A 16,468-nucleotide genomic window follows, 5' to 3' on the forward strand; every position below is an offset into this window, starting at 1 on the left:
TCTTGAATGCATAGACCAGCATTTCTTCATCTTTGGCCGGCGATCTGACCATCTGCGCCCCAAAGCGATTCAGGTAGTCTCTGAGGGACTCTCCCTGATACTGCCTTATATCAAACAAATCATAAGACACCCTGGGCGGTGCCTTATTCACAATGTACTGCTCGACAAAAATCTTCGAGAACTGTTGGAAGCTGGTTATGTGACCATTAGGCAGGCTCACAAACCATTCCAGCGCCGTTCCCTGGAGCGTGCTTACGAACATCTTGCAATACACGGCGTCTGATCCCCCTGACAGCATCATCTGCGTATGGAACGTGGTGAGATGAGCCTTAGGATCCTCCACGCCGGTGAAAACAGCCTTAACGGGAACCACGCTTGTAGGAATAGGCGTGTCAGTAATCGCCTGAACAAAAGGCATAGGAAAAACACGAGGTGGCGACGACGGCGCAACCTCTTCAGCAGTAGAACGCCCTTGCTGCTCCTGAAGAGCTTGGCGCAGCTCCTCAGTCACCTTGCTAAGCTCCTCATTCCTGGCGCGAGAGGCGACCAGGTCCTCATGCATTCTCGCATGTTCTATGCGCGAGGCTTCCACAGTTGCTTGCAACGAACGCATCATCTCTGCCATCTGCGCCATGGTCATGGCGGCGGCGCCTTCAGCAGCGACGGGCGCAACCGGACTTGAACGATTGCTTCTCATTTTTCTCATGAAACTCAGCGAATCACAGAATGCAGCGAACAACACCTACTTCAGCTACGATCGATTCGGCGATCAATCGGGAAAACTGCGCGTAACTCCGCAAAACTCAAGAACACCGCGAACCTTCAACGAAACCTACAACTGCACCAGAAACTGCCGCTTCTCCCACAGATAACCAAACGAGCGAGGGAATTCAACTTCCACCGAACAGATCGCACGTAAACAGCAGAAAGCTTCACTTCACCGAACAAAAACCCAAACGAACGGTGGAAAATGCGAAAACACCGAACAAATCTCAAGCGAACAGCAAACTACGGTTGCACCAGCACACAACCACACAGAAAATCACGAAAACCTCCAAGAACTCACACTGTGGATGGGAACAGGTTTTACACGGCCCCACGGTGGGCGCCTGATGATCCTGCCTGTTGACCAGAACGTTGGAACCTGCCTCGTCAAAGGATCGACGTGTGCACCGCTTCAAACCTCCGTCCTTCTCCAAGATCCACCTCAAGAACCTGCAAAAAGAACAGAGCGGCGCCGCTGCGGCCGATCGCACTCCAACGCCCAAGTCAGTGACGGAACCACCAAATACTAAGAGCAAGAACACTCAAGAAATCTCAAGGAACCGTGCAATGTTCTCTCTCACAGTAAGCTCTAGAACTCGCAAGCGTAAAGAGTGTAATCTGAACGTGCGTACCTCAGAAAGTTCGTTGAGAACTCTTATATACCTGGTTACTTTCTCTCTCCTGGCAGTTACAGATTTGGACACGTGGCTCGCATCCAGTCGTACACGTGCCTTCATCTGGAGCCTCCTTGACTTGGGCGCTGCTTCTGACTTTCTTTTTGGCTATGTTATTTATGCATGGTACTGCCCAGTGCATAGCTAACTTGGGAGTGCGATCTCTACTGGAACTGGCGAGTTAGGGTGCCTTCGTACACCTTCCCTGTGGTCTCGCCGGCCGCCTTCATAATCTGCTTCACCTTCATCTCCGGCGATGTGCTTGCTCTGGCGATCTCCAATCGCTTGGTCGCCTGAGTTCACATCTGGCGACTTCACTTTCTACTGGGCGATCGCCTGGTATGCTAAAGATCGGAGCACGCCATCTTAACAACTGGCGACTTCACGAGCCCCCGACTTCCTCCCCTTCTGACAACCTGGCGCCTTGACAACACGCCTACACTGTAGCTTGGTGCCACGTCATCACTTCCGACTACCAAGGCGGTACAAAGCCTATTATTTGAGAGTTTGTAGACTTCTTTATCTTTAGGCTTGATCTTCTCTTTGACTTCTTTTAATTTGTGAGAAGACTAGAAGGAAGAACTTCAAATGTTTAGGTGAAAATCCTCTTCCTTCATTAATAAAATCCTCTCCTAGTGGATATCCATCACTAAGGTTGAGCCTCTAGCCCTCTATTTATCCTAGTTTTCTAGGGTTAGGTTGTTTATTGTGTCGCCCTAATGGGCTATATGATAAAACATAAAAAAGGCTCAATCTTTCTTTGCATTTTTTTCCATTCTGGGACCTTCTATCTTTATCTTTTTAGCTCAAATCATTCATCTTTAATCCAAATCTCCAATCTTCCTTAGAAATCTTCAATTAACACCAAATTTGGGAATAAAATACTCTTATTCAAATAAAGATCATAAAAGATGTAAGAAGGTATAAATTCATAAATTAGGGATTATTTTATATGTAAATTAGCAATAAATCCTCGTAAGTGCCTATATTTTAATATGAAATATTACTGAAATTAGACACTTATCACTCTCCCCAACTTAGAATCTTGCTTGTCCTCAAGCAAAGTAAATGAATATATTTGAATTTAAATATCAAACAGCTTAATTCACTAAACAACAGTTCAAATTACAAACTTATGATGCTTCCAAATTCAAATATAGAAAATTATAGACACAATCAATTTCCAGGATCAAATCAAAACAAATAAATGACAATTCATCAAGGAATATCTTCTGATATGCTCACGGTTAAGTGTTTCTCTCTATTTTCACTGAATCATAACAAATCACAGTTGCTTTTCATTTCATCTTCAAATCACAAACATATTAGAAACATGAATCTTGAGGTCTTTTACAGGGTTGTAATGAGGCCGGGCTTCCAAAAAATATTGGTTTTTCTTAGATAACAAAATGCACATCTTAAAGAAGAAGAACATACCTACAATTCAATTATAGAGAACATATATGTTATATAATTATCACTTTCTTTCGATGTCACCTTTTTCCTCAGTTTCTTTCTTTTCATGATTTTCATGAAATTTTTTTCTATCTTTCTTTTTTTTATTTCTTTTTCTTCTTCTGTTTCTCTTTTTTTTTCAATAATAGGAAAAGATTCTTCCTATTTTCAACTTTTTGAACTTTCAAAATCAGAACCAACCATTCCCTTTTCTATATGTATTGCATCTATGTTCTCCTTCCTTAGACATGCTAAAGGGTAAAAAATTATATCAATAAAGGTTAAGGTGCAATATTAACAAAAAATTTCTTGGCCCAAAGGGGATATAAAAAAAATGGAATTCTAATATAAAGGTTGGCTTTTTGGCCCTGGCTCCTAATTAACACAAACAAATGCCTCAATCATCTTCATGCTCTTTTATGATGCAACAAAAATAAAAATTAAGCAACCACAACTGTCAATTCATCAGTAAAACTCTCAAAATTGTTTAAGGTTCACACAATCACTTGGTTTAAATGGTCTCATTCCTTTTTGTCTTGTCATTATCTGTCCTAATCAACCATCCTGTTAAATTTTCATGTATCATAATTTTAACTACATTTGAATAGGGATTCAATCATATTTTCTTTTCTAACCTGTGTCTAATTCATCTCACTATTTAATATTTAAACACAAATTCTTTTTTCCACAATTCAAAATTAATATTCTAGTTCTTTTTTATTTGAAAAAAAATAAACTAGAAAACAAACAAATTAAAACTGAAATTTAGTCAAGAAAGATAATTCAAGACTTAAAATTACCAAACTAATAAAACAGGAAATTTATTCAAAATAAGCAATAAAAACAAACCAAACAAATAAGCAAATAAACAAAAAACAAAATAACCAAAAAATAAAATAAATAAAATAAGAAAAAATTCAAATAACTGAAAAGAAAAGAGAATTAGAGAGATAAAACCATATTTTTGTTCAATCCTCTCTTCTTAAGAAGTCATCCAGCATTTTGTTAAAATTTTTATCTACAGTCTTGCTTCATTTGTTGGATCTGCCCCCTGAATAATAAAACCTGTCCCCAGGTCAAAAATACATAACCTGCAAAACGATTAGGAGGCATATAGGATTTTTTATTATTATTATTATTATTATTTACTTTTTTTTTATTTTTTATTTTAAATAAAATCAGCAAAGGTAATAAAACAACATAAAACTAAAATGTGGACTGGGTTGCCTCCCAGTAAACGCTCGTTTAACGTCATCTAGCTTGACGCCTGTTTATTTCAAGATGAACAACTCTCTTTGTTGCATCATGTTGTATGCATTCTTCCTTGTTACAAGAACATCTTCAACCACACCATAAGGATCTTTGATGGATCTTTTTGCCAACTGCATCTTGGTGGGTTGAACCTCTAAGTCGCCTAAATACAGTGCAACCTTGTCCACAGATAAAGCACCTATAGACACGGGAAGATTAAAACCTCCTAAGTTCTTAGAATTTTGAAGCAAGTCCCTTTGAGTCATGACACTGCATCTAGCCTCCAACTCTCTATTTCTCTCTTCAGTATAGCTCCTATTCTTCATAAATCTCTCAAATGTTGAATCTTGCTTCAGATTTCCTGCAAAATAATTCATAGGGAGCAATTTGTCAAAGAATTTTTTGTCCTTCTCTGTTTTTGAAGAAGGATGAGGATATGATAAAACTTTTTCAAGAACATTTCTCTCCTTATTTTTAATTTTTTTCTTCCTCACTTCTTTTCATTTCTCTCTCTAACTCCTCAGTCTTATCTTCTTTTTCAGCTATTACCTTATTGCAATGCTCTTTTGGATTGGTTTGGTTGTCAACTGAAAACTGACCACTTTGTATTTCTTCAAATTGTTTAGCCACTTTTCCCATTTGGATCTCTATATTCCTGATCGTTGTCATGTTATTTTCTTCCATTATCACAAGCTTTGTTAGGGCTTCTTCAACTTTACTCATTCTTTCAAGCATGGATGAATCCTCAACTTCAGATGAATTGTTCAGATAAGAACATTGACCATTAAGATGATCACCTCCACACAAATCACACATGATTGATTGACTCTGGCTTTGAGATGAATGCACAACATATAACTGTTAGGGCAATTTAGCCATTTGTGCGGTTAGTTGCCCAATCTGCTGTGCCAGAATTTTATTTTGAGCCAAGAGTGCATCTTCTAACGACCCTTCCTTCTGAGTATTTTGTCTATCATGTTGGGCTTGATAATCAGTTGACACCAATGCAACAATAATCCTTGTCGCTTGTTCTACATCAAGAGCCATCATTGTGTCGCCAGCTGCAACATCTAGGAGCATCTTTGTGTTAGATCTGAGACCGGTGAAAAATATGCTCAGTTGAGCAATATCTTCAAACCCATGATTTGGGCATTTTCTAAGTAACATTTTAAATCTTTCCCATGTCTCACAGAATGATTCATCTACTCCTTGTCTAAACACAGAAATTTCAGACTTTGCTTTGATGTAGCGAGAAATTGGAAAAAATCTTTTCAGAAATTTTTCCTCTACCTCCTTCCAACTAGTGAGACTCTGATTTGGAAGTGATCTGAGCCAATCCTTAGCCTTTCCTGCCAATGACAAAGAAAACAAACGCATATAAGCATTTTCAAGATCACTTGATTGAAAGCCCATTGTTCCCACCAATTCATAAAATGTAGACAAATGTGAACATGGATCCTCATGATCCATTGCTTTGAATTGATGAGTAATGATGAGAGTGAGAAAATTAGGATTTATTTTCAAGGCCTTAGTGGTAGCAGGTATTGCGATACTAGAATAATGCCTTGGTCCTTGGTACATGACATAATCTCCAAGTGTCCTCTTAGGAGGTGGTGCTTGTTCTTCTGCCATGTTGCTTTCTTCCTAAAATATATTAGTGAAAAAAAACAGAGTATTTTTTTTCTTTAAAAAAAGTAAAATAAAAGAAAAACAAATCTGCAAAATAAAATACAAAATAAAACAAAAACAAAAATAAAACAATAAAATGACGTTAAGAGAAAAATAAAAAAATATTAAAAAAAATATACAGATAAAACCAAAACTAAAAACAGAATAAAAGAAAACACTTAAAAACAAGAAATCACGTACATAAAAATTAAAAATAAATACTAAGAATAAAATAAAAATAAAATAAAATAAAGCTAAACAAGAATAAAATTGAAAAGTATAATTGTAAACAACTAACAAAATTTGTAACTAACTTACGTAAAAATAATTAATTAAAACAAATAAATAATAACTACATAAACCTAAATAAAACTACCTACAAATAAACTACGTAAACTAAACCTAAAAGTAAAAAAAAAAAACGAAATAAAATTTAAGAAAACAAAACAAAATTAAAATCAAAATAAAATAAAATAAAAATAAAAACCAACTAACATAAATAACGTAAAGAAAGAAATAAAAATATAAAAAATAAAAACAATTTTTTTTTAAAACAGAAAATCTATAAATTAAAATAAAATAAAATCTATAATGAAATAAAATAAACAAAATAAAAAAAAATCAAAACAATTAAAATATTTACAATATTTAGGAAATTATACTCAACAAATTAAACTTGTTCCCGGCAACGGCGCCAAAAACTTGATGACTTTTTACGGCAAGTGCACCGCGTTTGTCAAAAGTAATAATTGTCCCTAAGGACGGATATCGATCCCACAAGGAACAGTGAATTATCGAGTACAATAATCGCTAAATATAAAAACAGAACAACAATTAATTGTGGTGACACTGATCAATAAGAAAACAGACAAAGAATTAGTTGTTTCAATTGGAAAAATAAGGATTAGTTTCATCTCTCTCACTCTCAAGTATTTTGATTAACATGTCAATATTAAGTTCTTTGATTGAAATTGATGCCCGTATAAAAATCATTTATATCGATTCCTCGCATATAAAATCCTTAAGAATGTCCCCTAACTATCGATCCCTCGCATAATTATAAGAACAACTCAGAATGAAGCTCAGACGTTTAATATCAATTAACATTTCAAGTCTATTCCTAGCACTCAAATATGTTAAGTATTGTTGTTTAGGTCTGAACCCTAAAAATACCTCCCGATCAGATTTAAGATTCTCAATTTGTCACAGAAAGTTAAAAGTAAAACAACAATATCAATAATCAACCAAGAACTGAATATTAATATATAAGATATCACCTCAATACATAAGAGTTTGAGCAGATTACTCCCAACCACAAAGGGTAGAATTAGCCACGCATACTTCTAGCACCTTCCATTCTCCCAATTGGGTCACAATTCACTCTATGGTGTTTTCCTCTCAATCTGGCACCCTAAGGTTGAGCCTCTAGCCCTCTATTTATCCTAGTTTTCTAGGGTTAGGTTGTTTATTGTGTCGCGCTAATGGGGTAAATGATAAAACATAAAAAAGGCTCAATCTTTCTTTGCATCTTTTTCCATTATGGGACCTTCTATCTTTATCTTTTTAGCTAAAATCATTCATCTTTAATCCAAATCTCCAATCTTCCTTGGAAATCTGCAATTAACACCAAATTTGGGAATAAAATACTCTTATTCAAATAAAGATCATAAAAAATGTAAGAAGGTATAAATTTATAAATTAGGGATTATTTTATATGTAAATTAGCAATAAATCCTCATAAGTGCCTATATTTTAATATGAAATATTACTAAAATTAGACACTTATCAATCGGTTGACAGTTGCAGCTTATTGAAAGTCGACTAGAACATCGCGTCTGCCGAGCTCCCATGATCGACGAGGACTTGATGTACCTTCCTTCCTGTCGTCACCACTGAGATTATCATTGGGTCGTTGTCATGTGGAACCATGTCCTGTAGATCGGCCTTCGTGAAGAAGAGGTCGGGTTCCGGGAACTGGTCGGGCTCTCCTGCTTCTACTGCCATCACTTCTCTAGCATACTTCTTTCGCTGGGAGGCGGTACATCCTCCTTCAGAGAATCCTCCAGAAATGGTGTTGATCTCTCTATGAACAGGTATTTCATGTCCCTGATCTCCTGCGGGGATCGCTGACGTCGGGGCCCTTTGGTTCTCTTATAGGTACTCCTTCAGGAAACCATTCTTACCAGTTTGTCTAACTGGTATCCCAACGCCAGGCAGTTGTGCAGGTTGTGACCAAAGGCTTGGTGGAATTCGCACCAAGTGTCTTTGTTGGGCCCAAGTCTCCTGTCAGTCTTCGGAGGTGACTTCAATCTGTCTGCCACATTGGGGATAACAATTAGCTCTTTAAGGTCCATTCGAAAGTTGTGTCTGGTAGGAGCGCCTTCTTTCGTCCGTTCCTTGGTCAGGGGCTTCCTTGTCTCATACGGCGACTGCTTTCTCGGGGCTTTCTTCTCTGTCGTAGCCTCGTGCACCCTCATGGGCTGAGGATGACTAGTTCCCCGAGGTCTGGCAGGGCCAATACTTCCACGCTTTTCTGTTACCTCTTCCTCTGCGCCGATGTGGGTTACGACTCGGCGACGAATCTCATTGAGCGTCTTTGGGCGACACCTTATCAGAGAATAACTAAAGGGTCCTGGCAGCACTCCTCGCCTGAAGGTGTGTACCATCATGTCTTCATCCTTGGTGTGCATCTTCACCACCAGTGCCCCGAACCTGTTTAAGAAATCTTTCAAAGGCTATCCCTAATATTGCTTAAGGTCGAAGAGATCGAAAGAGTCAGGAGTGGGAGCCTGGTTGACGATGAACTGCTCTTTGAACAGTGTTGAGAACTGATCAAACGAGGTAATGTGTCCATCGGGAAGACTGATGAACCAGTCCAACGTTGTGCCTGAGAATGTTCCCATAAATAGCTTATGGTGCATGGCGTCGGTGCCTCCTGATATCATCATCTGGGTATGTGATGGATTTGTGTCTTCCTATTTTCGGTTTTGTTGATGAATTGCGGAAGCTACACGGATTGGAGATGGAACAAGGTCCTCCTAAGAGTGGTGGTGACCTTGAAGGTGCATGATAGGTAGGATTTGAGAGTGGTGAGGCCAACTCTACTTGGAAAGGGCGAATTTGTGAAGATTAAAAGACTAACCTAGGAGGTTTTGGGCAAAGAGTGATATTGGCACAATTTTGGCAGCAATTCACTCATGTATTAATCTTGAATTTACATGACCCAAGCTCCTCTATATATAGCAAGAGTGGGCTGAATATGAAAAGAGATTTGGAGGGAATTTCAAATGAAAAGAACTTTGAAAGTGGCGCCCATTTTTAGACTTAGCACATGGAGCACATGTAGCATATTTAACATGTGATGGAAAACATTTAGCACATGTTAAATATGAAATATGTGGAAAATGTGCCTTGGTTAAACATAACCGGCCTTGGTTAAAATTAGGTGTTTTAGAAATCCTAATTTAACCAAAGTTGGTTTTTAGGTGCCAAATTTCATCTAAGGAAAAATTACAAATAAAATTCCTAATCTAATTTTGACAAGAAATTAAAATCTAATCTACACTAGAGTTTATGACATGTAGAATGCGTCCTCTTGACCTCTCTTTGACCATAACTCTAGTGGTTGCCTCAATTTGACATTTTGGTGGCCTTTCAATGGATTGGTGTTGGGGCCTTTCAATGGATTGGTGTTGGGGCCTCTTCCATCAGTATGGAAGGTCGTGATTTGGGCCTTCGGGTCTTCTACACCTGTGAAGGTGATTTTTGGACCCATAAAGTTGGTTGGTATCACTGTGTCCATGATTGCATGGGAAAAGGGCATGGGGCGAGCCCTAACTAGGATGGGCGGAGTTCGCTCATCACTCGTACGCTCCCCCATGCGTTTGTAAATCTCTACGAAGTTCTTTATTGGCCCTGCGCAGTTCTTCATTGTTTGCTCGCGACGCAGCTAAATCATCTTGGAATCAGTTCTGGTTGGCTGCTTGTTCGGCTTGAACCTCAGGTAGAATCCTGTCCTGGTCAGCTTTAGATGCCGCCACTGCTTACTGGAGGGCGTGAATGGTCTCCATGAGTTGTTGCATGGAGACGTTGTCTCCTCCTTCTAGTGCAGATGCACCTTGTCTCGTATTCCTCATGTTGCTAGATGGCTCTCAACACCATTGTAAGTGAGATCTAGTTTTATCGGGCCTCACGATGGGCACCAAATGTTCTCGTCGGTTGACCTAGCCGTCGTTGACTTCAAAGGTGGATGGTGGCTCCTCCTACTTCTGGTGGTTTCCACACTCTCCTTTGGGTGGCAGAGAGTGGCTCTGTTGATATAGAGGGGACCCTACCTGTTAATTGCACTCCGATGGTCAAGTCAGTGCTGGACTAAGAAACAATAAGTATGTAAAATAGTTTTAGTCTTAGAAACAGCATACCTTTTCTAGGGTTCTTACCACCTTTTCTATAGGTTGTATCTAGGTTAACTTCCCTGTCCCACGAGGACCTTTCCTTAAGTGGAATTAGGGTTATTAGCGAGGCATCCTGTTGCGTGGCGCACAATCTTAGCATAGCTGTCGCACAGGAATTTTCTCTTCTGGAGTGTAAAATCTTAATAGTATGGCCACTAGGGTACCAACTCATGCACCAGGGTTGCGGGGCCATATGTTCTATAGGCGCCCTAATTATTCACGTGTCATGCATGCAACATTCCTTGGAAACCCTAATGCTCATGGACCTTGGTGCCTCCAGGGTACACTTACTTGTGCTAGACCTGAACGTGCTATACACACCATATGCATGAACCCTCCCGTGATTTAGGTCTTTCTGACATCTAGGTTTCAACATATTTCAACATATACTATTTTTGGGCCCCGCTTACGTGGCTCATTATCGCAACTAGACCACCGATGTCCGATGTCGATATCTGATGCCGATCTCTGATACCCATGTCTGAGGTATGTCCGGTAGAAGTGTTAAACTTCATTTTAATAAGTTCCATCTAGTTTTTTTAGTTTTGCACGAAAAAAGAGAAAGAAAAGTATATGGGTTTGTTTGTGGACATGGTTGGTGTTCTTTAATCCTCAAATCCATAGAAATGTGTTACTTTTGCACTCTACAAAATTTAACAAAAAGAAAATAGAAATTACAGTAAAGGTTCCATGCAGCAAGATAGACCAAATGATAAGACCTAATTAAACATGTATAATGAGATCAGCTACCATCAAGCAAGTCCTGCTTCCATTCCATTGAATGTATCGTACAGAGGTTGATTCATCGTCTCTGGAAGATAAAACGCAAACATTCCTCCCACTATTCCACATGCTGCAAACGCCGCAAACGGCAGCCACCCACCCAAAACCACCACAAACGGCGCCAATATTGCTCCCATTTGCGCAGCTTGCGTGGTGCATCCAAGCGCTGCGTTCCTCACCACTGTTGGAAACAGCTCCGCCGTATAAATAAACAACAAATTATAAGTCCCCGCCATCCCAAATATCCCCAAAACACCACACACCATTCTCACCACCTTCCACACCCCAATGTTGCCAGTCAAACTCCCCATCAAACAAAACAACCCGCTAAACCACATTGTCGCCACCGTTAATGGCTTCCGTCCAAACCTGTCCAAAAACACCGCCGTTATTGTAAACGCCGGCATCTCCGCCACGGAGTTCAATATCACATTCAGGTAAAGGTTGGTTTCGAGATTCATGACGTTTAAACTAAGCCCGTAGTACACAACAGAGCCTAAGAAGTTAAGAGCCACCGCTAAGAACAACCTTACACGGGTGATGGGAGAACGAATGACGTCTACGATGGATCCCACCAGCGCGTCTTTGTTTTCCATGCTTTCGTTTTTGTATGTCATCAGTGTTATGTCATGACCTGAACCTTGGATTTTTGTTGACGATGCTTCATCGTCGAGAGCGAGGAAAACACCATCGGGAAGGTGCTTCCCGTTGGAAGAAGCAATGGTGGACATGAGCTTCGTGGCTTCGGATACTTTCCCGCGAACAAGGAACCATCTTGGGGATTCGGAGATAAAGGGTAGGACAAGGATGATGTAGAGGAAGGAGGGGATGGAGGAAGCTATGTAGAGATAGCGCCATGATTGAAAGATGTAAGCGATGCCAGAGAGAACTGCAATGCCGCCAGAGAAGAAGTAGAAGGTGGACATGCCCGCCGTGCCGCGCTTCGTCGGGCCAATCGGTTCGGTGGCGAGGACGAAGGCAGTGAGGCCAACGCCGCCGCTGCTGAAGCCGGTGAGGAGGCGGAGGAGGGCGTAGATCCAGTAGTTAGGGGACAGTGCTGTTAAGCAGCCAAAGAGAGTGTTAAGGGCGCAAACCACTGTGAGAGAGCCTTTTCTTCCTAGAGAGGAGTCTGAGAGGTGGCCAAAAATTCCAGCACCTGAAAATTCACTGTCAATATCTTTTTCTTTTCCGCCATTAATGAACAAGGTGAAATAAGAAATGGGCGATGATGGTTTCACACAATCATTTTCTTCTTCCATCAAAAATTATAATATTAACACCCTTTTAAAAAAAATCATTTAGTAGTTTCATTTTAATAATATAATAATATAATAATATAAAAATATTTTAAATAAAAATGAAAAATATTTAAAATATTAATATAATTAATTATCAAGTGTCAAATATAATGTCTAATGTCTAGATTTGTTTGGTAAATGAAAGTTATGAAATCCATAACGAAGAAAAGAGAATGAATTTGAGAACCTTTTTCATATATGCAACCAAATGATAATTTTTTTTTCTAATAATATAATAATAGTATCATTTAAATTAACTAATAATATTTTGATAAATAATTAACTAAGTAGTTATCAAATAGTTATATAAATAATATTGATTGTGAATATATCACTAATAATTATGTGTGTATATCAAAGAAAACAAATTTGATACCTTTATTTTGGATACAATTATTTAATAATATTATAAAATAACATTTAAAAGTAAGTTTGTTAATTCAAATATTCATATTATCAAATTATTTTAAAAAGCAAAAAAAGTAGTTATATCCAAAATAAAAGATACTTCAAAATGTAAAAACTCTTAAAGAATCTAAAAAAGACAGAAACATTTTAATTTGAAAAAAATATATTTTTTAAAAAACCAACTACTTCACTGTCATTCTATTAATAATAAGTTTTGTTAAGGGACCCTCTTTTAAAAGGGAGTTACTCTTTTATTTGATACCTTAAATTTAATTTGGGTTCAATAAGTTGTGCCTGAGTGATATTAATAATAACTGTTTTTATTTTACTTTATAACACTTATCAACTCAAACTCTCCTGGTGGGACTATTTATTTCACTACCAACTAATGTTGAAGATTCCACTAATAGCTTACATTGAAGTTTCATTTCTTATAATACACTAAAACAATTGAATTGAATGAACAAACTGTTTATGTGAGTTTTATCTCAAATAATGACACACTGATTACAGAAATAATGTAGCTAGGAAGACGCATATTTTTGTTGGCATATTCATGGCATAACCGTTGTTAATAAAACCAAATCCCTGACATTGTTCAGGTTTTACTATGTTCATGTCATCTTCAAAACTGGTCATATGTACGTTTCTAGTCTATACACTTTTAATATGAGCTATATTATCATTTTAATATTTTTTAAGTCTCTTTACATACTATTTTTAATTTCTTTTAGTATCTAATATAACTACAAAATATGAAAAACTAATTTCCAGCCTAGCCCTACAACTACATTATCTTTAACTTTTATTGAACAACTTTTCTTTTGGAATAATACTAGTAGACGTTTATGGACACACAATACAATGGAGCCTACTCTTCTACTTATAACATGGCCTAACAATAGCTTTATTGAATTTTTATTACGTGTAAAGAAATGTGTACATTAAAAAATGACTTTTGCAAACAATACAAGATATAAAAAAAAACGAAAGTGACATGTGAAGAAGAAACAAAAGAACGAAAACAAAAGGAAGATGTATAAAATAATTAGTTTTGGCAACGAAATAGCTTAAAAGTTGTCATCCACTTGTCCTTTGAAATGAGGTTTATATTAAAAAAAACACGAGTTATCTACCAAAATCCATAAATTAGAAAAATAATATAAAAGTGCATGCAATGCATCTAAGTGGGTAAAGGACAAAGAAGAAAGGTGTCCCAGTCCGTTTCTCATTCACACTTTTTTTATTCCTTCATCTCAATCTCAACTCAATTTCTCTGCTTAAGTCATTCCTAACTGACTTTTAAATATTTTCCAAATATTCATCTTCTTCAACTCCATCTTGTTTTCGTTTTATTCTTTACGTAACTGTTATCTTATTCTAACAAATGCCCCTTCCAAACCCAAACAATAATAACCACAAGTCCCAAAAACAACCAAATCAACTATGCCATTCTCAAACTTAGTCAACCATTCACACCTTATTCTAAACTCTTATTAAAAAAGTTCAAAAGCTCGTCCACGACAAAAGCTACAAGTTGCAAGGGATTACTGACAAAACGTCACAGCACGAGCGCTGTCTAAAAATTTATACATTTTTCAGTAAATTAACAAAACAAAACAAAACACCATACACAATTTTCCTTATCCACATCCTCCAACGTTGCCTAAACTGTGATGTTTTTTTATTTCATTGGCTATTTTCTGTGTAGTTTTCAAAAGGATAAAGCATATTCTTAGATACTCCCCAATATATTTTGAAATGTTAATTTTGATTCTTGAAACAGATTTAATATACTTTATTGTTACATTTATATAAGCCACGTGTTATTTTCAAATCTAAAATTAACATTTTGAAATATTTTAAAAATTCAACAGATATTTCATCTTCATAAAAATTGCCTCTAAAATGCCCGCCTCTAGAAATAAGCCATTTTTGTACTTGAATTTGGTTACTATTGCATTAATTTTGCCATCAATATTTTTTAAATGGATCACCTAACCTTTCAAGATCACGCAGATCACAAGAATTATAACGCCCAAATGAAGAATCTAGAAGGAGAAAGATAACTAACCAATCATGCATCCAGCGAAGAACACGGCCTGAACCAACCCAACCTTGAACTTATCACCACAAATCAGATTCCATTCCGATACGGTGGAGCCGTGGCGGCCGCCGGCCCACTCCCACGCCTCCGGCGAAAGACCGCAGACGCCGCCATCCCCTCCGCTGTTACAGTCGGCGCCGGGGACGCACCTCCAGTCTGGTTCGCGGTCGGCGAAGATCATGACCATGGTGTGGAAGGCCTCGAGCGCCCAGGCGAGGCTGGTGAGGATGAAGTGTTTGAGCTGCCACCGCCCGAACTCACCGCAGTACTTCTGCAGCATGTCGTCGATGCAGAGCTTCTCCGCCGCTGGTTTCTTGGCCGCCGCCAGCAGCATCGGCGAGCGGAGGTCGTCGAAGTTGGAGGGCAGAGTGGTGGCCATTACAAAATCAACACTTTTTTTGCCTTCCTTATGTTTGTTGAATGGTCTTCCCGTCTCTCTGCAGACGCTAATGATAATATAAGTTGAGAGGAATCACGTGGTCACTGCATTTACACTTTTTACCATTTGATGTAGAGTAGATAATAATAATAATAAAAAAACAATAATAGTAGTAATATTAACAACCTTAGCAAAGACATATCAAACATATCCTACTTTAATAGTATGCTTAGATTAATTTAAATCTTCCTTGGTTTAAATTGAGGTTGGTCTTTCAGTTCTACATAACATCTATTTAATTCAAAGCTGAAGTATACTGTTTTTATTTATTTATTTATTAATAATTTTAAATATGATTTTTAAATTTATTAAAAAATATATGTTTTATTGAGTATATGTAATTAATTAATAGTATATTTTTAATATTTTATTTTCTTAATCATTAATATTACAATAGTTGTTTACTATAGATTAGTTTTACAAATTAATTTACTTTGTAAATGAATTTTAATTTAAAACATATTTCATTTTCTTGCTTTTTTTTCTTCTTTTAATATTATAAGATTTATAGTCAAATATGCCGGTATATTAATAAAACCTATGACATAATGATTTCAAAGTGTTGCTTACTTTTATTTGCTTTATCATTTTTTTTAATAAAGGTAGTTGTTTAAATAAAAACATTATTATCGAATTTATTTATTTTGTTATATGGTAAAGTGGATAACAGGTTTGTTATATTTAAAATCTTATTATGTACAGGAATAATTATGTACAAGAGAATTAATATAAAAATCTGAGTTATTTAAAAGATACAGTGTAACAACGAGTTCATTATTTTAGTTTTTTTTTTTTTTTTACATTTGAGTTCCAAAAAGTATAAAAATCAGAAGATCTACATATCTGAAAATTTATCAAAATAACTAAATTTAGTATCTATCTTGACCTTTAAATAGTGGGAATACTATTTTAAAGTCACAATTTTCTTATATTTCAATGGACAGATATGAATTTATTTAAAAATTAGTGTGATATCAAATGTCAATTTTTTTATATTTTTTAAAATATTTAACAATGATGATAAAATTTGAGATTAAAATTGTACACAATCTTATTTTTTAATAAATTGCATCCCTTATTTTTTAGTAAAGTAATATTAACCTCCTTTATTTTGTTTTAAAAAGATATTTACTAAAATTAAATAAAAAAAATCAAAATTAAAAGGT

At 36.8% G+C, this 16,468-nt stretch overlaps 1 protein-coding gene and 1 pseudogene across 1 annotated transcript; one reads left to right on the top strand and one right to left on the bottom strand.

Moving 5' to 3' along the window:
- The first annotated feature begins 5,280 nt into the window (after nt 1–5,280).
- Nucleotides 5,281–5,386, top strand: LOC137836263 (small nucleolar RNA R71; annotated as a pseudogene).
- Nucleotides 5,387–10,845: 5,459 nt separating this feature from the next.
- Nucleotides 10,846–15,458, bottom strand: LOC137835357 (organic cation/carnitine transporter 4). Its single transcript, XM_068643832.2, has 2 exons — nt 14,831–15,458; nt 10,846–12,206 (listed from the first exon to the last, which is right to left on the bottom strand). The coding sequence occupies exons 1-2, from the start codon at nt 15,240–15,242 to the stop codon at nt 11,020–11,022; spliced, it is 1,599 nt and encodes a 532-aa protein (XP_068499933.1). The 5' UTR covers nt 15,243–15,458; the 3' UTR covers nt 10,846–11,019.
- Nucleotides 15,459–16,468: the final 1,010 nt, after the last annotated feature.

The sequence above is a fragment of the Phaseolus vulgaris genome, chromosome 5 (genome assembly GCF_051622355.1).
Source record: "Phaseolus vulgaris cultivar YP4 chromosome 5, ASM5162235v1, whole genome shotgun sequence".
Lineage (NCBI taxonomy): Eukaryota > Viridiplantae > Streptophyta > Magnoliopsida > Fabales > Fabaceae > Phaseolus > Phaseolus vulgaris.